The sequence below is a fragment of the Leucopleurus acutus genome, assembly GCF_964270905.1.
Source record: "Leucopleurus acutus genome assembly, chromosome: 19".
NCBI classification, from domain to species: domain Eukaryota; kingdom Metazoa; phylum Chordata; class Mammalia; order Artiodactyla; family Delphinidae; genus Leucopleurus; species Leucopleurus acutus.
In genome coordinates this window covers 13,515,545-13,542,521 of record NC_139161.1, presented here as the reverse complement: position 1 = coordinate 13,542,521, position 26,977 = coordinate 13,515,545, and the positions used below count along the sequence as shown (strand labels likewise).

The 26,977-nt window shown below is 40.0% G+C and overlaps 1 protein-coding gene across 1 annotated transcript in view; it reads right to left on the bottom strand.

Annotated features, from left to right (window-relative positions):
- Window positions 1–7,132: 7,132 nt before the first annotated feature.
- Window positions 7,133–26,977, bottom strand: part of PITPNC1 (phosphatidylinositol transfer protein cytoplasmic 1) — a 253,667-nt gene continuing 233,822 nt past the window's right edge. The window contains exons 7-9 of the mRNA XM_082860482.1: window positions 25,050–25,205; window positions 22,167–22,230; window positions 7,133–8,976 (exon numbers count right to left, since the gene is read on the bottom strand). Of these exons, the coding sequence (XP_082716608.1) occupies window positions 8,660–8,976; window positions 22,167–22,230; window positions 25,050–25,205 (537 nt within the window). The 3' untranslated portion in view covers window positions 7,133–8,659. The remainder of the gene's footprint in view (window positions 8,977–22,166; window positions 22,231–25,049; window positions 25,206–26,977) is intronic.

Genomic DNA, 26,977 nt, shown 5'->3' with positions numbered 1-26,977 from the left:
ACTCTACTTAATGTTCTGTAATAACCTGTACGGGAAAAGAACCTGAAAAAGAATGGATATATGCATATGTATAACTGAACCACTTTGCTGTACACCTGAAACTAACACAACATTGTAAATCAACTATACCCCTACATAAAATAAAAATTAAATTTAAAGAATTGATGTTTGTTTATTCAATAAAATGCAATTCCTTATGCTTTTCTTTCTGTAGTAGCCAGTCAACATTTCTAAGCTAGGGAAGGCATGGAACATTTAAATAAATCAGAGAACTTCTTTGTCTAGACTTGCCCTTCATCATATGAACACCCCAAAAGAGAATATTAAGACATTAAACAAAGGACTTAACGTGGGAAGTGGATGCTAGCCATTGCTTAATAACTTGAGAATAGTGAACTTTTAAAACTACAAATACTTGTTTAAAAAGACAAATGTTCTAGGGGCTTCCCTGGTGGCGCAGTGGTTGAGAGTCCGCCTGCCAATGCAGGGGACACAGGTTCGTGCCCCGGTCCGGGAAGATCCCACATGCCGTGGAGCAGCTGGGCCCGTGAGCCATGGCCGCTGAGCCTGCGCGTCCGGAACCTGTGCTCTGCAACGGGAGAGGCCACAACAGTGAGAGTCCCGCGTACCGCAAAAAAAAAAAAAAAAGACAAATGTTCTTATTCATACACTCTCAGTGGAATTGTAAATTGGTACAATTTTCTATGGAAGAGATATTGTCAGTAAACACTCAAAGTCATAAAAATATTTATATCCTTTCCACCTTAATGAGAGGCCTGCGCACCACAACGAAGAGTAGCCCCTGCTCACTGCAACTAAAAAGAAAACCTGAGCACAGCAACTAAGACCTAATGAAGCCAAAAATAAATAAATTTATATATATAAAAAATATATATATATATTTATATCCTTTGACCTAGTAATTCAATTTCTGGGAATTTATCCAAAACAAATAATTAGAAAGAAGACATAGGGACTTCCCTGGTGGTCCAGTGGTTAAGACATTGCCTTCCAATGCAGGGGGTGCGAGTTCGATCCCTGGTCGGGGAGCTAAGATCCCACATGCCATGTGGCCAGAAAACCAAAACATAAAACAGAAGCAACATTGTAACAAATTCAATAAAGACTTTAAAAAATGGTCCACATCAAAAAAATCTTAAAAAAAAAAGACATAAACTATATTACAAAGATGTTCCTAACAACCCTATATATGATAACAAAATCCAGAAAATAACCTATATGCCAAATACTAAAGCAACGTTTAAGTAAATGATAGATTTCCAACCCAATGGAATATTACACAGATATGAAAATGATGGCCATGTTATGTACCAAATGTAAAGGTGTTTATAAAATAATTCAAGATCCTTGAAGTGTTTTGTAGAAAGGTATGCATCTATGAGTTACCTTCCGCAGAAGAAAGAGCAAATTCCAAAGTACTTAATGAAGGTGAAAAGAAAATTCACGATCTTGGGTCCGTATAATAGATTTTAACAAGATGCAAAGAAATGCAATAACCCTAAGATAAGAGTGGGAAAATTCAAACTCGTAGACATGTTTCTAAATTTCCAAGTTGTGTTCTGGGAAGAGGTATAGCACACGTTAATACTGATGACTGTCTTTAACAGCAGACTGCACATGGAGAGCAGCAAGCTATCTTTGGACTGCTCTGAATATAATCACTTGTGTGCTGAAGATCACAGAGTGAGTCCCAAGTGTTGCTAAAGAGCAGTAAACTGTCAGCATCTTGCATGCATGCAGAATCCCTTGGGAGCAGGAAAGTTGTTTTGGAATACGATTTTTTTAAAAAAATCACAGAGGTCCAGATTTGTCTGCCCTCAAACACCCTTGAGTAACAGACGGCCAAATCTCCTTTCTATAAGTTAAAGGAGGGGGAAATGATGATGCCCAGTCCTTAGTGTCTGCCTTTAGTGAAGACAGCTGGTACTTCTAGTTAAACATAATTATCGCCTAAATTCCAGGTGTTTAATTCAGCTGTTTAATGTTGCTGTACCGAATGGCTGGATTCAGAAGGACCTGAGGCCATGTCCAGTTTCTTTGGCTACTTATTAGCTCAAGTCCTCCATGCTGGGACCGGGCAAGAATATTAAGGCAAAGTTAGTTCCAGGCCGTTTCCAATTTTCCCAAGTAAAGGAGAAGTAGTTAAATGTTTGGACTTGAATGAGATATCCTACTAGATTAGATGCTGTAGAAAAGGGAGAATTTATGGAGGTGTGGAATACTAGAGGGCTAAAAATTAAGCAGAGAAAGTCAATATAATAAACTGGTAAACAGGGCTTGTCTGGATCAGCCACACAAGTTACAGGCTCACACACACACACCACACACACACACACACACACATACACATATGCACACATGCACGCACATGCACATGAATGTACACGTACACATAGGTTGATTGTTGTTCCAAAGCCATCAAAGCTTCAGGCTTGAGACTAACATTTTCATTTAGGGATATTTCAGAGCAGGGCTAGGAGAAACGATACATGATTGATCTTAAACCTGAGAGGCCAAGGTACAGTTGGAAGCTGGAGGCAAAAAATCCCAAGTGAATATAGTGAAGGAAACAGGAAGTTTTAGAAAAGAACGTGGGTGTGCAGAAATCTAACAGTAACACTCAAATGAGATAACATCATGATTAAAAGCTGTACAGGGAAACTGGTGATGTGATAAATATCTATACATTTAACATCAGGCAACCTATATAGTTTGGCCCCAGGAAGAAACAGCCAGCCTGGCTGTACCGAGTTCGCTTTCAGCCAGCAACTATGTGTGGGAAGTTCGTGTGTTTTGAAGAACAAATGAAAAGGCAGGGCAGTACGTGCCACAACTGCTGAAGCCTGCGCCACAGCAACGAAGACCCAATGCAGCCATAAATGAATAAAAAATATTTAAAAAAATGGCAGGGCAGGAGTGGTAATGGTGAATTTGCAGCTCGAAACTCAAGCATGTTTTGATTAACTGAATTAGTGTACGTAATCTGGCGACCATCTTCAGTGTAGTTATGGTGCACTGTCAGAGGAAGCTGTGGCCTGGCGCAATCAGAGATTGAGGCACACAATGTGGATGCTCCTTGGCATATACCTGGACAAAACTCTAATTCGAAAAGATACACGCACCCCTATGTTCACAGCAGCACTATTCACAATAGCCAAGACATGGAAGCAACCTAAATGTCCATCGACAGAGGAATGGATAAAGAAGATGTGGTACATATATACAACAGAATATTACTCGGCCATCAGAAAGAATGAAATAATGCCATTTGCAGCAACATGGATGGGCCTAGAGTTGATCATACTAAGTGAAGTAAGTCGGACAGAGAAAGACAAATACCATATGATATCACTTATATGTGGAATCTAAAAAATAATACAAATGAACGTATCTACAAATCAGAAACAGACTCACAGACATAGAGAATAGACTTGTGGTTGCCAAGGGGGATGGGGGGGTGGGGGAGGGAGGATTGGGAGTTGGGGATTAGCAGATGCAAACTATTATATATAGAATGGATAAACAACAAAGTCGTATTGCATAGCACAGGGAACTATATTCAGTATCCTGTGATAAACCATAAGGGAAAAGAATATGAAAAAGAATGTACATATGTATAACTGAATCACTTTGCTGTACAGCAGAAAGTAACACAACATTGTAAATCAACTGTACTTCAATAAAAAGAATAATAATATGGATACTGACACGCATTACAGGATTGAATAGGAGGGAGAGGTGTGTCTCTGCTTAAGCTCCGAGGAGACTATTGAAAGATGGTGCTAAAGCATTTCTGTGCTCCTCCTCCCGTCCCCAGAGGACGCTTTTGTGAACAACAGGAGCTACTTGAGATGGAGAAACCACCGGTCAGGTCAGAGCCATTTCAGCGCAGCTTACCTGGCTTGCCCTGCGGTGGAGAGGATCTGGTGTCCCCCCTAAGGTGGTGTTTCTACAGATTCCCTGGGGGATGCTTTACCTTGGTTACCACTCAAGACTCTTGCCTCACATTTGATGAGGGGTAACCAAGCACCTGATGGGTGGATGGATGAGTCTGCATGTGTATCCCACCGGATTATATTCACTTTGGGTATTTTTTGGCTGGAGAGTTAGAGCTGGCACCCAGGCATTTCTTACCAAGGGCCCAGCCCTGAAGACACCATACGCCTCTTAGCAGGCCAGGCTTCTTTGCACACAAGTCCCCTAGAACTGGGTCTAAGTTCCGGCCTTTGGCTTGTTCTTTCTCCCTTGATAGCTTCTTTCCCATCAACCCCCAAGTTCCCAATAGTTAACATTTCCTTGGGAAGATCTGAGAAAGACAGAGAGGAAGCTACACTTGGAAAGAAGATTGCTTTGTACTTTATTTACAACAGAATGTAAGAAAAAGTAAGTTATTATCAATAATAAATAACTGGGAAAAAAACCACAAAACAGCCATAAAATGACACAGGAGGATGGCGTGTGTGAGGATCAATTTTGTTTGCTTTGCTTGCTGTCTATAACACCGTGCAGCCCAAAACTTGGTCCCTCAGCTGTGGCAGTGGTATATTGACTCATTTAATCAAGATCTCAGCTCGAAATGTAAACGCTAAAAATTACACTTGAAGCTACATACAAGTGGCACAGGTATAACATCAACTCAAAGAACCTCTCCTTGGTGACTCACACAAACTGAAGGGAGACTTGCAATTCAACAGACAGGCTTTCGATTTTAAGCAAAAACATTGAGAGGCTTACCCTAAGGCATCTGTTAACTTAACGACAAAATAACAATAACAGCATCTGGAAAGGTCTCAACATATTCACATTCTCTTATTGCACTAACTCCTAAAAAGCTTAAACACTTACATTTCAAATGAAACAGATTGTTTTGAAGGTAGAACACAGAAGAATCTGGTGTTGCCCCTGTATGCCATTGCCATGCTCTTGTGTAACACTCGGTTTCAGCAGGAAAGAATAGTTTTAAATGATTTATGATCAAGTGCAGTCACTGGTTTTTTTTTTAATTTCAAGAATTATGGCTTAGATGGCATATCGTCACCCAGCCTACTGAATCAGATGATCAGAAAGGGACTAAAACTATTTAAACAATCTTTCCCATTGGATTATCTGAGTACGTATTACATGTGGAGTAAATTATTCTCTGGCCCTTCTGAAAAGTAAAATTGTTGTTGACCTATGCCAGCCAGTGACGTGTCGTCTCTGAGCCATTGAAAAGATGCTAAGGCGAGTAGAATTTTAAAATACGCATAAATCCATTAGCCTTGAAATTTTCATGGAAAAATGATTTCTTGAGAAGTGTCAGAGTCTATTCTCTTAGGTCACTGTTTATTACAGTGTCTTGGAAGAAAACCACATAACTTTTGGGGGTCTTTTTGTGTTTTTTGAGTGTCTACATTAGACACACACAATTGTGCTATTTAAAGATTTATTTTCACAACCAAAAACATGGCTAATAAATACCTCCAAATAACTTAAAGCCATTTTCCCTCACACAAATGCAAGACCAAAACAGAAGGGTTTATAAATTCGTTCACCAGTGGACTCATACTGTTTTGGTTATCATGTAGTAACAAAAATGTCACGGACTCCTTTGTCGTTATGCTTCCTCTTTGCTTTGTCTTATTCCAGCCCAAAAGTAGGAAAATGAAATGGTCTTCAGAGCTGACTTCTGACAAAGTTTATGCAGTAAAAACACCAAGGGCTTCTTATCCTGGGAAAGCACAGCTAAAGCAACAGTGCTGTACTATAGCCAACGAAAAGCACAAGGGCATTTTGTAATTTGAAGTCCATTCAAAGTAATGAAATCTATGGTCATTTTGATGGTCTCCACTAACATGAGAGACAAAGATCGGGTGAACATACGTGTTATTCTGTGGATTATTTATTTTAATTTGGCTACCAGAGACTTAAAACTGGTGGTGTCGGATTCACTATATTTATATATATACAGGTATAGTACAATTTTGGTGACCAAGGTTGAAGGTTTCCACATTGCAGACAGAGGCACTGAGTTAAGATTCTATTCTTCCCCTAAACATGCTTAATGAATTCAAGTTTCTGCTTTTCTTTTCTTCTAAATTTCCATCATGCAGCCACTTAGTTTCCAGCCTTATAGGAATTTATAATGTTCTATATACACATTCATCGCAGGTTTGTACCCCACAATAAACAAATTCATGTATGGAGACTGTGAAATGACACTTGACAATCAAGACAAATAAAATACTGAAGTCATTTATGCCCTGTGATGACTGGACTAAATATTCAAAGCAGCTAAAGGAATATCTGCACCCGTCTCCCCCCCCCCATTAAAATGCACACAAACCACATGTAGACAGAAAAACTGAACATACTTTAAGAGCACACATATTTGTTGGCTAAGAATTACACTATCAGTGGTAGTTTTGCAAGTAATGTCTGTGGTATTGTACTGGCTATAAGAGAAAGAAAACTCACAGTAGGAAACCAGAAATTAGCTTTCTAAAGCATATAGAATTGCTGACCTGGATAGCAGAAGCTACTTTACAAAAATGGAAAATTAGCAATGGCATCAACAGAAAAACTAGGTCTAGATGTGTGAACAGCATGCACAAAATAAATTCATTCCATGCAAAAATCACGATCCCACCCCATCCTGATTTCAGCTTGCAAATGGTAAGCAAATATACACACTATGTCACTGTCTTCTGAAAGGAGAATTTTACTTCCAAAGGGAAACATTCTTGTTAAGTGCTACTGTGTCGAAAGAGAGCCATTGAGAAGTCCAAGAGGTCTTGATAAAAGATTGAGTTTTCCCACAAGCAAAAATCATGCTACCATACCATGCAAAGGCGGTGTCGTACTATGATGCTATCATTCTTAGGGAAGAGATGCACTGTTGATCTAAGCTATTTGCAATGGGTTCCCTTTGAGTTCTGGGTTTATTTATTTATTAAGCTAAATGTCAACCTATAGATAAAGAAATGATCTTGACAATCTGACATATGACTTAGAACACTTGGTGCTGGGCTCATGGGGCCAGCACCTGCACCTTGGGAGAGTCTGTTAACTGGAAGGACACTAGGCAGAGTGCTGTGCTCTGAGAGAGAGAAGCAGGCAGGGTCCACTGGCTGAGAGGCTGTGTAAGAGGAGGAGGATACCCTCCTTGGTCTATGTAGTGTCCTTTGGAATCTGTGTTTGGGGAAGGTCCCTTTCCTGAGGTTGGAGGTTATGGTCAGGAAGGCTAGCTGGGGCCTTGGAGTTGCCCAATTACCTTGTTCTCTTCCTCTCTTGGAGGACAAAAGGAAATGCCAGATTCTGTTTGCTCTTCTTTCTGTGTTTAAAGGCAGTGAGGTACGAAGGTGGCAGTTTTCTCTTTAGATCAAAGGAGAGTTCTCTTTCTGCCACTTTGGTGAGTGATCTTGTCTCCCATCAACCTTGAGTCTAATCTTGCATTACCAATACTCTCAGAAAAGAAAGCTAGACAGAGGGGCATCTTTTATCACTTTTCCTCGTTACTCTACAGATAGGAGTCAGCCATTCTGCTCATTTTCTCCTCCCACTCGACTGTATTCACTCGACTATTGTGACATTCCCAATATTTGGATTTCAAGTAAGGAGCAAGAGAATGACAATCTTTTCTAAGGTCTAGTGATGGGCAATCCGTTCAGGTAGGTCTAGATGTTATTAAGAGTAAAATGAGGAAGGGGATGGGAGACAACTCTGACAGTGTTAAAGTCCAGGTAGTTTACTCTATCCTTGAACTTCTTTGAATGGGTAAAGAGTCAATGAATTCTACTCAATTAATTGCAAATTCTGAGAATCTTAAAGGATGACGGAAGGTGATAGGTCAAGGTTCGTTGGTACCTGTAGAAAAAAAAAGACGTTTGCCTCACCTGGGCCTCTTGGTTCCTAAACCAAACCATCCCAAAATCAGACAGTTATGGTCACATTCATCCATGTAATTCTTAAAAGATTTCTGAGGCCACAAGGGCACGAAGGGGAAAGTTATTAAAAGACAGAAACAAGTGGAATCTTTATTAAATTCTGTGAAAGGTATAAATAAGTTACTGTTAATTGCACTTGGAGCCTCTACATGTTGATAATTAAAATTTCCAAAAAATTTGAAGAGTTAATTAGGCCCCAAATCCTGAGTCAGACTAACGCAAATAGGAATCTCAGTAACTACTGGTATTCAAGTATTGGTAAGGAGCAGTTCAAAATTTAACATTTAGGTATATTATGCCTGAGAATATTTTTGAGAATTTCAGGTTTGATGGGAGGAAACTGACTTCACTATTTCACTACACCTTGTAACACAGTGGTGCAAAGTTTTCATTTATTTACCCTTGAAGTCCATGCCAACCTCATCAAATGCCCAATAAACAAGGCTTCCTCCCTGGCATCCAGCTGTGGCTACAGAAGATCCCTTCTGTCCTTTGCAAGTCTTACATCTTACATCTAATATGACGCTGTGTGGCATACTTAAGGAATCATATGTGAAATTACTTAACTACATGCACACTCAAAAGATCAAAGGGACATGTCTGAGTGACAAAGCAGTCTTTTTCTATACCAGATTATTAAAAAAAAAACAAAAAACAAAAAAAACAAGACCCCAAACCGAAAATATAAAACCCCATGAAATATTCTTATGAAGTTACTCTGCTTTAGGCCGACATGGCTTATCTGAAGAATGTATGCCAGGTAAATTCAGGGTGGCTTTTTTCTCAGGGTCTGGAAGCGTGAGAGTTTCTGGGGCAGACTTTTTCCGGGGCCGATCTTTGGGAACCGACAGAAATTCTGGCGCATCTGTGGAGAGAGGAGTGGATGGAGCGCTGGAAGGGGCGCTGCGGACTGAGGACGGCAGCAGGGGAATGCTGGAGATAGAAACGGCAGGGGGGAAAACGCCAATTTTCTTGTTGGTGGCTTCCTGAGTGGCTCGTTCAAATTCTCGGACTTCATCCATTGTCATGTCTTAAAGGAAAAAAACAGAAAGAAGAAAAAAATGAGCACGTATTTAGAAGAGATGCAAATGGATTCATCTCTCTGCCTGTTTTTAAAGGACCCATCAGAACTCTATGATAAGGGGATCTCTCCAGATTATAAACCCAAATTATCATCGAAATGCTAAGCCCTGAATTTTTTTCTTTTTACTGAGGCAGACCTCTGAAAAAAAAAATTCCTTTATGAGTAACCATTCAAGGTTGTCCAAAGCACTTTTCAGTGAGTACTTTAAGTATTCTGAAAAAAGAACTTATCAGGAGAGTACAGAAGCACACCGGAGCTGTGTGTGTCTGTGTGTTGTGCGTATGGTATGGTACGCAGAGCTATTATTAGACCTGGCCATCTTTTCTATAAAGGGAAGATTATTAAAGCAATCAATGGCCCCAAAATGATACATACTATTATCCACTTTAGATCGTGAAAATATAAGTTCACCTTTATAGGGTAAATAGGCAGATCATCAGAATTTTTCAACATGCTATCCTCTTATTCAATGAATATACTTTATGTATTCTAGGGGTTACTTATTTCCTGACTGTGTATCCACCCTGAGATTTTTCAGACGCTGTGTTTTAATTATTTCTTCTTAAAAAACAAGTAAGATATGACAACAACAACAAACTCTGCTAACTATCCCCAAACCAAAAAAACGAAACCATTTCTCAAGGAAACATAAAAAGAAAAAGAGCAGAGAACAAAAGGATAGTATCACATAATGGGTGAGAATTTTATTTACAAGAAAAAAGAGCATTATTTGGCATTCAAGAAATAAATTCAGTGACGCCTCATTTAACAGGCATTGTCAGATGGTGTAGACTTTCCAAATACCTGAAATGTTATTACGTGAGAAAGTAAAAAAGAAAAATTCCTTTAAATGTAAATCCTTCCCTAATGTAACTACAGTGAATAACGTATTATATACACTTACTACATTTTAGACATCATACACTGAAGGAATGTCACTGTGTTACAATACAGTGATGCCTTCTTTCTTAGGGCCGGTTTGCTTTATATAGTTTAGTATCTCTTCTCTCATTCTTAGAAACTCTATTATTATTACTACTACTATTATGGTTATTATTAATTACTCTCAGTCTGGCTATCCCTGGTATCTTTTGCCAATTTTATTACTGGTAACAGGGAAAACAGATAACTGGGCATATTAGAAAAAGCTCAGTGAAGGCCTAAAAGCTTGTAAAATGTGAAATCTGCTGCCCATGGATTTCTACATCTGTTTTAGCTTCCAGAGACCCATTTTTCATTTGTGGCCTCTCCCATGAACTTAGTAGGTGATACCACATTAGATGATACCACATAAAATAGTATGAAACATAGAGCCCCTTTGGAAATACTAACTATGGAGTTAATATAGTATTAATCATTAGGATATATATATAGAGAGAGAGAGAGAGAAAGAGAGAGAGACGAGAGACAGAGAGACAGAGAGAGACAGAGAGAGAGAGACAGAGAGTCATATAACATATGAGCAAACCAGGAATATTGCACAAAAAACAAAATCCTTAAGAGGATTTCCTAGGAACAATTATTAAAATTTTCTGAAAGGAAAAATTTCTTACAAAGGAAATAAAAAATTATGCCTGTGTTGACAGAATATGAAATTCAGAATATAGCAAGAACTGTACCTGTAAACTTACCACTTTAAAAAAATACTAAGACTATTAAACAAGCTCAGAAATAAGATTAAGTTCTTTAAAAGGAGGTATTTCAAAACAAAATTGAGAAGCAGTCGCATAGCACAGGGAGATCAGCTCGTGCTTTGTGACCACCAGAGGGGTGGGATAGGGAGGGTGGGAGGGAGGGAGACGCAAGAGGGAAGAGATATGGGGATATATGTATATGTATATCTGATTCACTTTGTTATAAAGCAGAAACTAACACACCATTGTAAAGCAATTATACTCCAATAAATGTTTAAAAAAAGTATAAGAAAAATAAAAACAAATTGAGACTCAGAAAAATTTCAGTGAACGTCAGCAAAATCTCAGCAGTATGTTTCTGCTATAATAAATGATATCATCTTTGAAAAATCAGGTTTTCTATACAAGTGGCTGAATATAGTGCTCCACTCCACACATCCAGCAGGGGGCAGAAATCATCCAAAGTACAGAAGTTTGATTTTACACTCCCGTTCAGAGTCTCTTAGAAGTTCTCCTCCTTGAAAGTATTGAACCTACTCAATTGAATAGGAGACTGTTATTTTCCTTATTGCCCGTGGCCATGGATGTTCATTTTGCCTAATTTCAATCTAGTTTGTCTCTACTCAGGTCAATGATTTAAATTTACTGAGCACCCATGCAGTTTTTATTCGTGATGGACAGCAGCCCCTTGATTTCAACTTTTTCATTATGATAGAGAAGAAAAATGTAGAAAAATAAATGACCCCCAATTTGATGGAATTCAAAGAATAAGGGAAATGGTGGTAAGCATTTAAAGGTAACCACGTTGGGACTTCCCTGGTGGTCCAGTGGTTAAGACTTCGCCTTCCAATGCAGGGGGTAAGGGTTCCATCCCTGGCCGGGGAACTAAGATCCCACATGCCTCCAGGCCAAAAAACCAAAACATAAAACAGAAGCAATATTGTAACAAATTCAATAAGGTGTAAGAACTTAGAATGAGGAAAGCACTGTTTAGTATCCTTTGGCTACCTGGCATCTTCCCCTTTCCTCTGGCTTCCTTTGTCTTGTGGTGCTTATATATAGTGAGTGGCTTTCAGAGAGCAGCTGAGAGGGAACAAGTGTCTAACGTTCCTAAAGAAAAGGTAATTGAAAGTGATAGAAATTCAAGGACAGTTTCCTTAATGAGCACTTCTAACTTTAGAACAGGGAGAGAGGAAGGGGGAAGTCCTATAGGAACTGGTCAGTGCCTACAGAGGAACACCTCCTGATCCAAAGAGCTTTCTGCAAATCCAATCACTGCATCCAAAATGGGGAGGAAGTCCATTTCAACCTCAAGGGCAGTCACATGCATCCAATAGCAGCACATAGGTTTTACAGGGCACATTCCAAAGACATGCTCTCAAAAGTTCACTAGAAATTTCCAAAGTGCAACCAAAGGTCTTTGCATATCTAAAGCATTTACAACAATAGCCATCTGTCAATTTTCTGTAACTACACTGTCAATTTCTTAAATATCTAACGTGTATTACTGTGGGGCTAACAGACATGTGGGCTCAAGCTGGCACCCAAAGAGATCACAGCTCTGGCCAAAGATACATTTAAATGACTTGGCGATTACATTTTTCTTTGTTATCTGTCACTCCTCTTCATTAGCACGAATGATTGAGATAGAACTATATTTAAGATGCTGGCATACACCGTACGGTCAGCTCTCAATCACCAATGTGCCATTAAATAACCTCAGGTTCTCTGATGCTTAAGTCCCGGGCTAGATCTAGCTCACCACACCTTCACTGCTCAGCCAGTATGTATGCATAGATGGCAGCCCCATCTGGACATGAACCTAAGTAAAAAGGAAGTGATTGGGTCAGATAGCCATAAAGAGCCCTAGAAAGCATTTCAAAGCAAATGTAAAGAAACTTAAATACTAGATGAGCCAGAATGAATGACTTAAATGAATGAGTGTTACCTATGTTTTTAAAAGTTAAAAGCATTGATGGTCTAGCTTTCTTAGGACGTCTGTTTTCACCCCTCTGTTCTTTTGTGGTGCAGGCCACACAATGTTTCCACTCTACATGCTCTTGGTTTTATGACCGAAATAACCCCCCCCCCCCCCCCCAGTCAAGCAGCGTTAAAGAATGGAAATGTCTGGAAGCAAGAGGTAACACTGTCCAATTAAGACCCAGCTCAGGTTCTTCACCAACAGCCTCTGGGCGATGACGCTTTTTTGTGGAAGTTTGAGAATTGATGCATTTGAAGTCTTTTCAAAGATCAGTTTATGTGTATGTTTGGTAAAGGGTGGGCAACATGTTTTAAAAATTCTACATACACTTGTTTGGGCCTGGCTCTCTATGTCATCCACAGTGGAGGAATGCTGATTGCAAACTTTTATGTTGGTTTGTTCATGCATGTTTTTCTCGTATTCCCGAACATCATCCATTGTCATATCTGAAAGAAGGTCAAGATGTTGGCAACTTCCGTTATTAAATCCAAACTTTCAAAGGGGGAGACTTCAGGGGAAGATGGCAGCTGAGCAGAAGCCAGAGAGAGGAGTAAAAAGCAGGGAACTCACTAACTTTATGAAGAGTCAATCATAAAGTTAGGCAAACCAGCCAAAGGGGGAGTGAATACAAGGAAGTTAAGTCAAAATAGTCTTAGAACTGAAAAGAGTGGAAATTATTTAGGGGTGATTCTTGTAAAATGAGCTAGGTGGGTAGAAAGTATTAGCTCGTGGATAGGGCTGTAGCCTGAGATCTCCTAAAAGCATGATTAGAAGATCCCTTTAAGGGACAGGGTCAGGTCTGTGTGGTCTAATACTTACCTTCCATATACCTTTCAAAATAGATTTGGAGATTCTTTACAACAATGCATTCAACGGAAAGAACACTTTCATTGCTATTGTAAGAGACATGACGTAGAGGGCAGAGAAATGATGCTCACTGCTACCAGTGAGATTTGGTGCAATGCTCACACAGAGAGGTATTTTTGCACAGAATACATGGTGTCAGAGAGTACAGGTCTGCACTGAACTTCAAGTCTAGCATAATAGCACAAAGATGGGTGGCACTACTTCCACCCACACTGATCTCTAAATAAAATGGCACATGATATTATGATGTTTGGCCTGAGTCTTCACTTTTTCAGTATTTCAGAATGCTAATTTCTTAATCCAGTGGTTCTCAACAGGGGACAGTTTTGTGACATTTTTGGTTGTCACAACTGGGGTGGAGGTGCTACTGGCATGTAGTGGGTAGAGGCCAGGGATGCTGTGGCACATCCTACAGTGCACAGTCCTCCCCGCCTCCCCAGCAAAGAATGATTTGGTCCAAAATGTCAGTGGTGCCAAGGTTGAGAAGCCTTGTCTAAATCCAACTGATAAAAAAATTCAACAAAGAACCTGTTATCTTCAATAGGTGAAACATAAAAATAACAATTAGTCTCACATTAAATACTTCTGTTGCTTTATCCTCCACTCCCCACTCCACTCCTTGGTTATTTTACATTTTATTTGCAATTTCCCCAGTGGGCATTCTTCTGAGACTCTCACGGCAGAATTTAACTTCATGACTCTTTACAATGAATGGTACATGCACAACAATTGGTTATTCAAGCTACTGCCTTGGTCACTAGTTAGCTTGGTGGGGATGTAGAGCGGGTATGTGCAGCTGGAATTTTTTCTTAAGTCGTTTCTGCATGATGTGGTCCGGTGTCTTTTTATATCAATCCATGTGTGTCATGTGAGAGTCTCTTCAATTCTAAAGGGTAGACTTGCCAGAAGTTTATGAATTAATTCAGTGTAGTCTTGCGGCCAAGATGGAGGGCAGCTCTAAATCCACACCTGGGCTATTTTATTTAGCTGATGGTCCCCCTCCACACCCCGAAACCGTTCATCAAAAATGCTGTCCATAAGCAATGTAAGTATCAAGAAAGCTAAGCAACAGCCTGGCCAAGCAAAGAGCATGCTTTTCTTTTAGAAAATCAAGGTAAATGGAAAGCAGTAAAGAGATGCTGCTTTGTGATTAGAACAAATGCGTCTTAGTTAACAATAATAACATCCTTTCAATACAATCACTTTAATTTCAATCGCTGGTTATCAAAATTCTTAAACACAAATACACCTGGAATGAATACTTAGGTCATTTTAAGTTAAAAGTTTAAAATTTCTCCATACATATGTTCATTAGACACTTTATTTCCCCCCTCGCTGGCATGCCAGTAATTTTGAAAACAAAAACAAAGGCGGTTTCATTTCTTTGTTCTAGTGAATCTCAAAGGAAATCATTCTTTATTTTTAATTAGCTCAATGTTAAGAGAGGGGCTTAAACTGTGTGACTATGGGCTTTCAAAGATATCTCAATTTTTATGGATGTGAAGAAAGATTTAATAACAAAGATACTCATTATTATCTTGTTTATAATACTGAAAAATTGAAAACAACTCAGGGGCCTGATGGTATTATGCAGTGGTTAAAAATGATGCAGAAGGATATTTAACACTATAGAGAAATGTCCTTGGTATATTGTTAAATAAAAAATTGGCGGTAAAAGAAATCATTTTTTTTACCAGAAAAGCCTTATATACACTTAAAAAAGACTTTTGAAAGGGTACACTTCAAAATGTTAAAAGAGTGATTGTTTTGAGGAGTTGGAATTATAGGTAATTTTCATTTTCTCCTTTTTGTTTATCTATATTTTCTAAGTTTTCTATATCAAATATGCATTACTTCTGTAAGAAAGAAAAAGAGAACATTATTTTAAAATCGATTATTTGAGGTCATTAGAAGATGGATACCTTCAATTTGCAAATAGGTAAGATATACTTCTCTAGAATTTTTGCCTATTCTAGAAACATGATTCCTTTTTTCTTAAAATGAAGAGTTAAGAAACCAAGTTGCAGAAAATTTCATCTAAAAGAAAAAAAAAAATCTCTCAATTAGACCACATAAGAATGAACATTTCTAGGGAGTTCCCTTGTGGCCTAGTGGTTAGGATTCAGTGCTTTCACTGCCGTGGCCTGGGTTCAATCCCTGGTCAGGAAACAGATCCTGCAAGCCGAGCAGCATGGCCAAAAAACAAAAACAAAAAAACCCGAAGAACATTTCTAGTAGTTCTCTAAAAGCTGATGATAATTTGGTCCCAGCCAATGCTGAAGGAAAATATTGGGCTGGCCTAAAAGTTCATTTGGGTTTTTCCATAAGATGTTATGGAAAAATCCAAATGAACTTTTAGGCCAACCCAGTACTTTTGTCTAAATCCTGAACTATCCCCGCATACCATACATGCTTATGGAAATGATGTCAACATTTTCAATATTCCTCAATAATTTATGGAAAGCCTAATTAAGTGAAAATGTTCCTATTCAGGTTATCTGGTAGAATGCATTATGTCTTGCTTCAGCAAAGTGTATTACCTCAAAATCTACACTTGAATCAATTTTTTAGTAAATTCAATTACACACACACAATGACAGATTACACTTTTGGAGATGATTCATCTTCATTACTGATTGATTTTCAATGATCAGAGTGATTTCTCACAGTTTAGGTTCAGATCTCTTTGCTCCCAGCAAACAAATGCTTATGTGTATCAGGGAAACTCAAAGGAATCGTATGTCAATTATTTTGCAAATAAACTGGTCAATAATCACCCCTTACTTTATAGATTTGAAAGGTCATAATTCACTTTTCTTAAGTAAAGTTTCTTAAATGAAGTGTTCTTAAATAACACTGGCCTAACTCCCTGATTTAAGAGACTATTGGAACTAGTACCAAATTTCTTCTGATAAGGAAGGCATGTCCTAGTATCTTTGACACTTGGCTATCTGAGTGTGACTGATAATCTGGGGGTATAAATGCCCTCTTCATCGAAGATTTTCTGTCTTTGCCCTCTTGCAAGACCATTTCTGTCCTTCTCTTTCTCGTCCTCCTTCAGGTTAGGAGAGTAAGCAGACCCCAGACTTCTGTCCCAGCATGTAGAGGTCACACTGAATTGGCCTGGGTAGAAAGAACCCTTTTCTCTACCACCAGCTCAGCTTCGTCAAAGAAGCTCTGGATTCAGGGGATTCGTTAATTGAGAAGCTTCTTCAATTTCTTAAACCATGTACTAAGCAAGATATACCTCTGTATGAGTCTTGGTCTGCTTCAACTATTTTCTGCTTTGTTATAAAATGCGGATTTCACTTATTATTTACTCATTGAATCACTCAAGTAATGCATGAATTATTTTCCATAGAAATAATTCAAGTAGCACTGGATTACATAGAAAAAACAGAGTAATTCCTTTTAACTTCCCTTATCAACCCTGTTCCTTCTGGAGATAACTGCCAGATTTTTTCCTATGAATTCACGTGTATGTTACTATTACACACAGTCTCACTTAATTTCACATTTATGGAATCATACTATAGTATACCATACGATATATATTATTCTGGCTGACTTTTTCCACTAATGGGAAAAACATATTTCCATACCAGTATGTAGAGAACTACCTTATTCTTTTTAACTGTTACACACAATATTCGTAGTATGAGTCTACCATAGTTTACTTGACCATATTTCTGCTAATGGACATTTACATGGAGACTAGATTTTAGCTCTTATAAACAACACTACACTGAACAGCTTCGTATTTATATTCACGAACATGTGTATTCCTCAAGAATAAATATCTAGAAGTGGAATTACTGGGTCACAGGTTATTTGTACTTATCACTATCACTTTTTATACAGAAACTGTTAGTGTGTTCTCCCACCTATCCAAAACTGGATTATTATCGCTCTTTAAAACTTTGGCTATCAGATGGGCAAATGTCATATCTTCTTGTTGTTCTCATTACGTTTCTTGTGATTAGTAGTGAGGTCATTGGTCATTTGCATTTCTTCTTCCATGGTTTACCTATTTATGTTCTTAACCTTTTTTTTTATTGAGTTGTTGGATTTTTGATTTATATACTGTAGATATTAGTCCTCTGTTGGCTACACATGTTGCAGATAGCTTCTGTTAGTCTTTCAACTTTGTTTCTGGTGGCAATTTTCTTTCAATCATTTTATTAAAGAAGGCAGGTTTATTTCACTGGAAGTGAAGGCAAGACTGTATATTTGAAAAGCCTTCAGGATAGAAGTCATTTGAACATACAGAGAAACTTGCAAATGACATGGAGCAAAATGTCTGCAAGCAGGGATTTTCCTTCATTGTATTGCACAGCTGCAGTGGCGACAATTTTAATAAAGCATCATATACCCTAATTCAGTGACCTGTCCAATGGCACATTATATTTTATTTCCTTCTACAAATGTTTTCTCTCTATTTCCAGGCTCCTCAGCCTACTGAAGTAATTTTTTTTTTTTCTCTAAGTCAAAATGGAAGTCTTAAACAAGTGGTTGGTCAGAGGAAGCTCCAGCAATCATGAATTAGGTTTGATACACCTTTGACTCCAGCAGAATGGTGGCCATGCTTTGGGAAGTGCTTTTTTTCTTTTTTTTAAACTCTTTAAAATGGTTATAAATTCAACAGATGCTTGTTATAAATAGTTTACTTTTTTGTAGTGAAAGTAGCCAATCCTCAAGGCTTGGTGCATACCCTTTCCATGTAATTCAGACCACTAAGATCTAGAATTGTAATCCATAGTTGTGATTTTTTTCCCACAGTTCTTAATTTGGGGAGGTGGAGGAGGGTGCATCACAGATCCCTTTGAAAATGTGATGGAGAGCAATGGGTTCTCTCCCCGGAAAAATGAAGGTAAGCACACTCACATAAAATGTTGCATAAGGGCCACAGCACTCAAGTTCATGTTTCAGGAAACCTGAGGCCATTGGAAAATGCTGGCTTGGTGAACTCAGTCAGCTAATGCCAGTCCCTAAGCTGGCTTCTTTCTCCACCTTGAGCTTTCTTCTCTCGTTGTTAGGCTGCTCTAAGGACTCCAGAATGATTTCTATGTCACTTTCATGAGGGAGTTTCATCTATACTAGCCAGAGCTACCACCTCTACTTTTTTAGAAGGGTCAGGATTCACGAGGTTCCACTCAATCACAACCTCCCTTGGGAAACCCTCTGTGTTCCTCTCTCAAAATACTGTCAGATTTGTGAAGCAAAACCATGCTTTGGTGAAGCAGGGCTGCCTATTTTTATCCACCTCCCCTTTCACCCCACCTTCTGAAATGTGCAGTTGTTTCTTCTGATTAGTGTTGCAGTCATGCAGGAGACACCCAAGGCTCATGGATAAAGACCAATCAAGGCTTTGAAAGACAAACTCAATTCCTCCAGCAGTGGACATGGTTATATTTTACAATGTACAAGAGCAGAATAAAATCTGTTTTAGGAAATAGTTATGTGACAGTCAAATGCTGAAATTCAGAAAAGATACAAAATTAATCCTTGGGCAAGAAATGATCACCATCATCTACAGTGTCTTTTTTTTTTTTTACTCTTAATTAAGCACTGGAGGTGGTGAGTCTAATCAGGGAGAAAGAGATCATCCTGGGCTGCCAGTGCATAAGGGCGTCCAGTTTGGGCACTGTAGGAACACACAGCCCAGGAGGTCAATGGAGCTAAAATTCAGCCCTAAGCTGACAGCACCTGCTGAAACTGCCCAGAAGGGGCGCCTTTTTCCTAATGCTTACAAGGCATCAGAGTTTAGCAGTTGGCCCTGAAGACATCTACCACTCTCTAGTATAATTAAATTTGGATTGAATTAATTAAACTGTCCCTTCAATCTAATCTGATTTAAAGTCATTCTTAAAATTTTAGCGAGCATCGGATTCATCTGGAGGGCTTGTTAAAACACAGATTGCTGGGCTGTACCCCTTGAGTATCTGATTCAGCAGGTTGGGGTGGGGTCTGAGAATCTGAACTTGTAACAAGTACCCCAAGGACGCTGATGGGGCAGGCCCACTTGCAGAATAAGTGCCATAAGCTATAGGAAAGGAGTTCTTTACTTTGAACCTTTTCCATGTTTACTATGAGAGCCTCACTGAGCCTGTAGAGACCAAAGAAAAATAAGCAACTTCAGGTACCCAAAACTGAAGGTCTGTTCTGGTGGGCGGTGACACAGCCATTTACCTGGAAGGCCCGCAGTCTGCAGCATTACCTTGAATAAGGGGCTGTGAGCAGGGCTATTTTCATTTATTTGACTGAGTGTCTGCATCTGTGTAATGAAGGAGCTACTGTTTTCCTGGCAAGCAGCTCAGCTGGGGGCAATGATGCCAGTAATTTAAATGAAATTGATGGGGTGGGTCTCAGACCCCTTGCTGAGTGAAAACGCTGCTTGTTTTGGTTGGGGCTAGGATTGTATATATAATGGGTGGATGCCTTCTCTGGGGAGTACAAGGTGCCCTGACCATCTATATCTGCTAAACCACACGCTTTTTTTCTGCACTCAGATACAGAAAGGGCTTTTTGTCAGTAGACTCTCTGAGTTAATTCCTGTCTCCACCTCACCCATCTTAAGTAGATGTTCTCATCTTAAAGGTCTTCCTTTGATGCATTATTCTAACTTTGGGCCCCTGTAATAGTCTGAGTTTTGTTTTGTTTTGTTTCGGACTAAAAGTCTTTTAAGTCTCTTCGTTGCTTCAGGCTCAGGTGAGATGGAAAAGAATCGGCCCCCATGCTCTGCACTCCAGCCATTCCCTTACTAGACTCCCGCCCACATTTTCTTTTTCTATATCTTGCCTCTACTCAAATTCTCTTTTCTGATCAACAGGCTTGCAGTGTTTTGTCCTCTTAATCACGGCACGGCTACCCTTTTTTTTTTTTTTTTTTTTTTTTTTTTTGCGGTACGCGGGCCTCTCACTGCTGTGGCCTCTCCCGTTGCGCAGCACAGGCTCCGGACGCGCAGGCCCAGCGGCCATGGCTCACGGGCCCAGCCGCTCCACGGCATCCTCCCGGACCGGGGCACGAACCCGTGTCCCCTGCATTGGCAGGCGGACTCTCAACCCCTGCGCCACCAGGGAAGCCCACGGCTACCCTTTTTGATGCTGCCTTTTCCGAAAAGTCCTCTAAGGCATCCTGGCACTCAAGAGAAATCTACTGAAGTGCCCTGTCTCTTGGTCTTCGGTGTGGCAGAGTTTTGGCCCTTCAGGCTTCCGTTCACTTGCCAAACTTCTCACCAGTTTTGAGCCTCTTATTTGAACCACCTTTTGAAATTCCCTTAGTGTCGGTGGCAAGGATGCCAGGAGCGTGGTGGAGTGCAAGTTGGGGGAGACCAGCAGTTCTTAACCTTTGGGGTGTCTGTACTCCCCTTAAGAATCTGAGAAAAGTTCTCCAGAAAAAAAACAACCAGAAAGATTTGTTTAATGATCTGGGGAAGTAATCACAGGAGACTCTCCCTCCCTCTGTCTCTCAATAGACAACCACAGATATGTGTTCAGGAGGCGTGACAATATGGCTGCCTGTGAGCAGCATCCTCGGGGTGTGTGATAAGAGAAAGCAAATGATGATCTTTCCAAAGAGTCTCTTCCAGAGGTCTGCATTTGAGCAAACCCAGGAAGATGCAAAGATGCATTTGCTTTTCAGAAGACGTGGATCTGGGAAAATTGTGCAAAAAAAAAAAAAAAAAGCACTCCCATAGCCTACAGAACCCTGTCTTTTGAAATGTGGTCAGAAACAGCTAACAACATTAATAACAATCACTGTCTTTGCCCATTCAGTCCAATGTAACTTTTCACTTCAAATTTGATACCTTCTGCTAAGAGGAGGGAAGGGATTGGTGGAACAATGACAGAAAGGCACCAAAATGCAATCTAGGTTACACTGAGAACAAATTCAATGTGACTTAGGAAAAGGCCAAGGAGAAGGACATTTCATTAGGCAATCAGATATGACCCAAGTCACATTTGTTTCTTTTTATAGTTTGTTTCTTTTTATAGTCAAGGACACTAGCCTCCGACGACTGATTCTGGCAATGTCAAGGATTCATGTGGACAAAATGATAGCACTGGGGATATGGGAAGGGTCCTCCATCCATCATGGGAAGAAACAAACCTCGTTTCTTTCCATTTACTGAAAATATACAGAACTTGTTTAATTCTTCCCAAAGCATTTTAAAAAAAGCCAGAACAATAGTCTCAGTTAGAAATAAGGTGGTACCAATGCCTTTGTCCTTGATTCTTAGAGTCCTTATGTTTTTGGTGAGGGAGTGTTTCCAATAGTCTCTAAATCAAAGGACTGCTTTCACTTGATATGATGCTTCACACGGCACTGATCTTGAAGTTTGGGATAAATCAGGATGGGTTTGAAGCCCATCCAACAGAGAATTATGGAGCCCTGCATTATCAAGTGTGTAAGCATCAAACATACTGAGGCCCGACTTAGTCAATAACTAAGTGTTGTGGTTATTTTAGACCAAGCTTCTATCACTACATTCTTCTTCATTATGTCCCATGGACAGTGCTGTTTCCAATACAGGAAGCAATAGCCCTGCCTTTGTTGTTGTCTTTCTAGGTAGCAGTTGAAGCCAGATGGACTGAAAGCCCAAGCCAACATGTTATGAAGTTGTTCTATGAGTCATTTTGGGGAAGTTGACTTACCATACCACTCATCAACCCATGCAAAAGCCTGTCTATGTCCAATCAGAAGAATATCTCGGACCACCTAAAAAAGCAAAAGAAGGATGTTTGACAGAATACGAGATTTGATTAAAACTATCTGGAAAAGGGATGGTTCCCAATTCTTGGAATCCTGGCAATTACAAATTTCTCCATCCCTCTGGCCATATGTGATGACAATTAGGGGCTGACATACTTACTCTCAGCCCTTTCCATGGTGTCCATACACTTGCTGTAAATTAATCTCTTTATCTTATTTGAAAGTTGGGCTGGAGGTTGTTCACACTAATGACAACGACTTGGCAGTCACACAGCAGTGACTGGAATGAATCTCTAGGACTGATCACCTTAAGATTTTTCTCTTCATTTATTTTTACCTAAAACAGGTTCTACTTTTCTTTTGCGGAAGGGTGCGTCTCAGTGGTGCCAGGAGGTCATAAATGTTGGAAATCAAGAACATTTGTCCGGGTAGCAAGTCACTTCTAAGCCAAAAGCACTTAAAACTCTCCATTTTCTAATGAAGTATCCTAAATATTGCTAAATTTTTTAAAAAAATAATTGAAGGTGTGGGATTCAAGAGAAGTAAATATCTTTCTAGGCTTGATTTTCATGTAATAAAAGCGGGGGGGGGGGAGCAGTTTAGTCAACTATTCTTGAAAGAGATGAAATAAGAGACCTGAACCAGAGTAGAACGTAATGGGAATAATGAACTTAACTGGAGACAAAAGGAATGAAATTGTTTCTTATGGTGACATATAACGGCAATAGAAGACCAAGAAAAATAATTCTAGAGGGTTTGTGTGTTATATACCATTTATGTGCTTTTATTTCATGGTATTCTTTTTCTCTCTTCTGTAAATATGCCTTTTCACATTTCTTAGATACTCAACGCTCTCCCTCCAACATTCCTTTCTTCCTGCCAAACAAATCTAGCAATTGTCAAAAACCTCTTGCAGAAGGTTCAAGCATGTTTCAATAAATGAAGGATTTTAATTCAGTGAATTTGCAGGAACAAGGGAAGCTTTCATAATGAAGTGTTTATTACTCCAGGCCTCTGGATATCTAGTGAGGCTTTTGTAATTCGGAAGGAGGAAACATGTAATGAAAATAAGAAACAACATGAAGCCATACACACTTGAGTGCTGAGTGTGTCAAATTCATGGAAATCAAAAGAACTGCATTGAGGCATCAGTAAATACACCCTATTGCATTAAGCACAACACAGCTGTCTACTGGAAACAAGAATTCAATAATGTGCTAATGGCTCCCTTTTGAACATTTTTTCCCCTTAACTGTGAATAGATTCTTCAAACACAAAGGTGTTCAGAGAAAGGCATCCCTGGCACTTAAAACCCATGCAAATGCTAGCCTCAGATACTCATTAGTGGCTCATGTGCCACAGCAGGTGTGTTTTGGGGGTGTTGATAACACTTCATTATATTTGGAAATGGGCAATGGGAATGCCTATTACTAGAGCGTAATTCTTGCAAGTATTTTAAAGAAATGGATTCTCAAAACTAGAAAAGAAACGCAGTGAGCCCTGTGGCAATCTAAATATGCTTTGTGAGAAGAGGAGATAATAAAACATACTATGGTATGTTTTATACTATGGCCCTGATAAGAGGAGATCATTTGGGGTTTATAAAAAAAGGTGGGATGTTGTAGGAAGTCAAGAATATATAGCTGGAGCTCGACCCAGAGCTGAGGCTGGAAAATATTTACTCTGAGAGCCCGGACTGTCTTCCTGCTTAATACCTGGGACACAGCAGGGAAAAAAGAGGTCCCAGAACTTGATTTCTCTGTGTGCCACTTGGCTCCCACCCCGGGCTGGGCAGAATGGATTCTGGAGCTCAGCAGATCAGTACACTTCTCTGCTTCAAATTTGCTCCAGGGTCTGCTATTATCAGGAGCCCAAGTTCAATCTCTTTCTTGGAGCCAAATTCAAGATTTACACATTTTATTGTCAACTGCCCACCCCCAAGATCAGTAGATAAATCCATCTAAGTAACAAAAAGCTCAGTGCATTAAGGTTAAATTCCAGTGCCCCCAAAAGAATTTCAGAAAGCTATTCTTTATCAGTTTTTAAGTGGAAAAATAAACAGATATCCAGCCTATCTGGAATGTAGAGACAACTTGGATAGTATTTATTTTCATGAAAATAGGAGTTACAAAGGGCAATGCTCAACACTGTATTTCCCATTAATTTCCATAAGGATAAGAGTTATGTTAGAAGCCCCTAACAAACTTAAATCATCACCCCAAATGGGTTCCTGCTACAACATTAACATGTTTAGTCAAAGTAGGCATACAACTGAAATCTGTGTTTTGAGGTTGTTAATAATTCTTTGGTAGCAGAATTATGAAAAGGGCAGAAATGCTGGGGTACACCATCTAATGGGACCACTGGGATTTCCTGTTCTGTCTCTTGGGGCAACTTCTACCTCAGGTGTCTACATTTGCAGGATCTTTTGAGTGAGATCTATCCTTGGGGGGACTCTGCACATACAGATAAACCCTGTGCTTCTGTCTGAACCTGAGTACCCAAGGACCAAGTACCAGTACCTCTCTCTGGAACTAGATTAGCCTGATGCCAAAGAGAGAAGTATATTTTGAAAGCCCAACTTCCTGAACATACTCACCCAATAGACATGGAGGTCACAGAATGAGAGATAAAGTGTAAGATATCTATTAGTGGAAGAAAATTAAACAGTAGACAAAATGCATTTTCATGAAAATAGGGTTTTCTAGATGCAGGTACCTCGTGTTGGCTCAGCGCTTATACATCTGTTGGGCATTGGGCACTCCAGCTCACAACAAAGACAATTACTTTGTCCATAGCCCAGGAACTGCTGTCCATTTACTTACCTTGTGTACAAATTGTTCCACTCTGGTCTGAAGCCCCCAGACCTCGAACTTCACGGTCACCAGCTTGTAGGAACACATGATGGGCTGATGACTGTCTCTCCAGCCTTCCCTTAACTGGCCCCGTCCTGTCTTCTCTGACTTGAAGTGTTTAGGATCCTGGAGAAAAAAAAAAAAAAAATCAAAGAAATGATAACTTAAAAGTTCAACCATCTTTTTACACGAAATAAATGAATAAGGGAAGCCAAGCGAAAGAAACCAGTCACCCAAAGACACAGTGTCTAATTCCATGTATGTAAAATATCCAGAATAGGCAAATGTATGGAAAACGTAGATAAGTGGCCTAAGGCCGGGGGAGGGAGATAGTATGGGGATCACTGCTATGGGAACGAAGTTAGTTTTGAGGTGATGAAAATGCCCTAAAATTAGATTTAAGGTGATGGCACACAACTCTGTAAATATGCTAAAAACCATTGAGCTGAACACTTTAAATGGATGAACTTTATGGTATATAAATTAGATGCCAATAAAGCTATGAAAATACATTTTCATAAAAATGCTATCTGCTACCTCAGTAGGGTTTTTCAGGGTGTGCACTGGCTCTGGGTTTGCTGATATTCTTTTTTTTTTTGGCCATATCACGCTGCTTGCGGGATCCTACTTTCCCGACCAGGGATTGAACCCGTGCCCTCGGCAGTGAAATTGCAGAGTCCTAACCACTGGACCGCCAGGGAGTTTCCCTGCTGATATTCTTGAATAAAGTAATACTATAATAATCATTATCCTGGGGCTTCCCTGGTGGCGCAGTGGTTGAGAATCCGCCTGCTGATGCAGGGGACACGGGTTTGAGCCCTGGTCCGGGAAGATCCCACGTGCCGCGGAGCAACTAAGCCCATGCGCCACAACTACTGAGCCTGCGCTCTAGAGCCCGTGAGCCACAACTACTGAGCCCGCATGCCACAACTACTGAAGCCCACGTGCCTAGAGCCCGTGCTCCACAACAAGAGAAGCCACTACAATGAGAAGCCCGCTCACTGCAATGAAGAGTAGCCCCACTCGCCACAACTAGAGAAAGCCCACGCGCAGCAACAAAGATCCAATGCAGCCAAAAAAAAAAAAAAAAAAATCATTATCCTAACTGTGTTTACTGAATGCACCCTGTGAGCAGGCACAGAACCAGGTATTACATTATGCTTCCCCTCAACCAGATTTCTTTGCCCTGGGGGTTGTGCGAGGGCACCAGATGCATGTGTGGTCTGAAAGGTATGGCCTGTGTGTGATTGCAGGGCACTTCCCTCCACTCAGAGAATGAACTCAACTCTACTTGGATGATCTCTGTTCCCTGACTTCCTCCAGGGTCCTTCCTTACTTGTATCAGTGGCAGGAAGATGGTGGGTCTGGGGGTAGACAGGGACCAGAGTGGGACACATATATAATTAATGGAATACAGAATTGACAAAAGGGTTTCTGGAAGGGAGTAAGGAAAGAAGGATGCATAATAACTACCCCAAGGAAATAAGTACTTCTAGGGAGGGAGGGACTTGAGTGTGGGCAGCATTTTTGAATCTTTAGTACCAACTTTGCCAAGCTATATTTTTATCACCTGGACCAACCCAGAAACTGCTACTGAAATTATGTGCATAGGCCTAGAAAGATTATGATAATAACATGATATATGAGAAAGGCATAAGCACAGGGTTTGGCCCATAGCAAGTGCCCAACTGATGCTGGCCATTATTGTACTTCCCAAGGCAGTCAGTGAAGCCTCTGATGCTCAGCCCTACAGTCCAGGGCAGAGATAGCAATGCCTTTCCAAAGCACCCTGGAATTCCTGGTAAAAGATGTGATGTTTAAGACCATGGGACTAATTCCTGCCTGACCTGTATTCCTACACCACAAAATGTGCAGTGGTTAAGAATCCACCTGCCAAT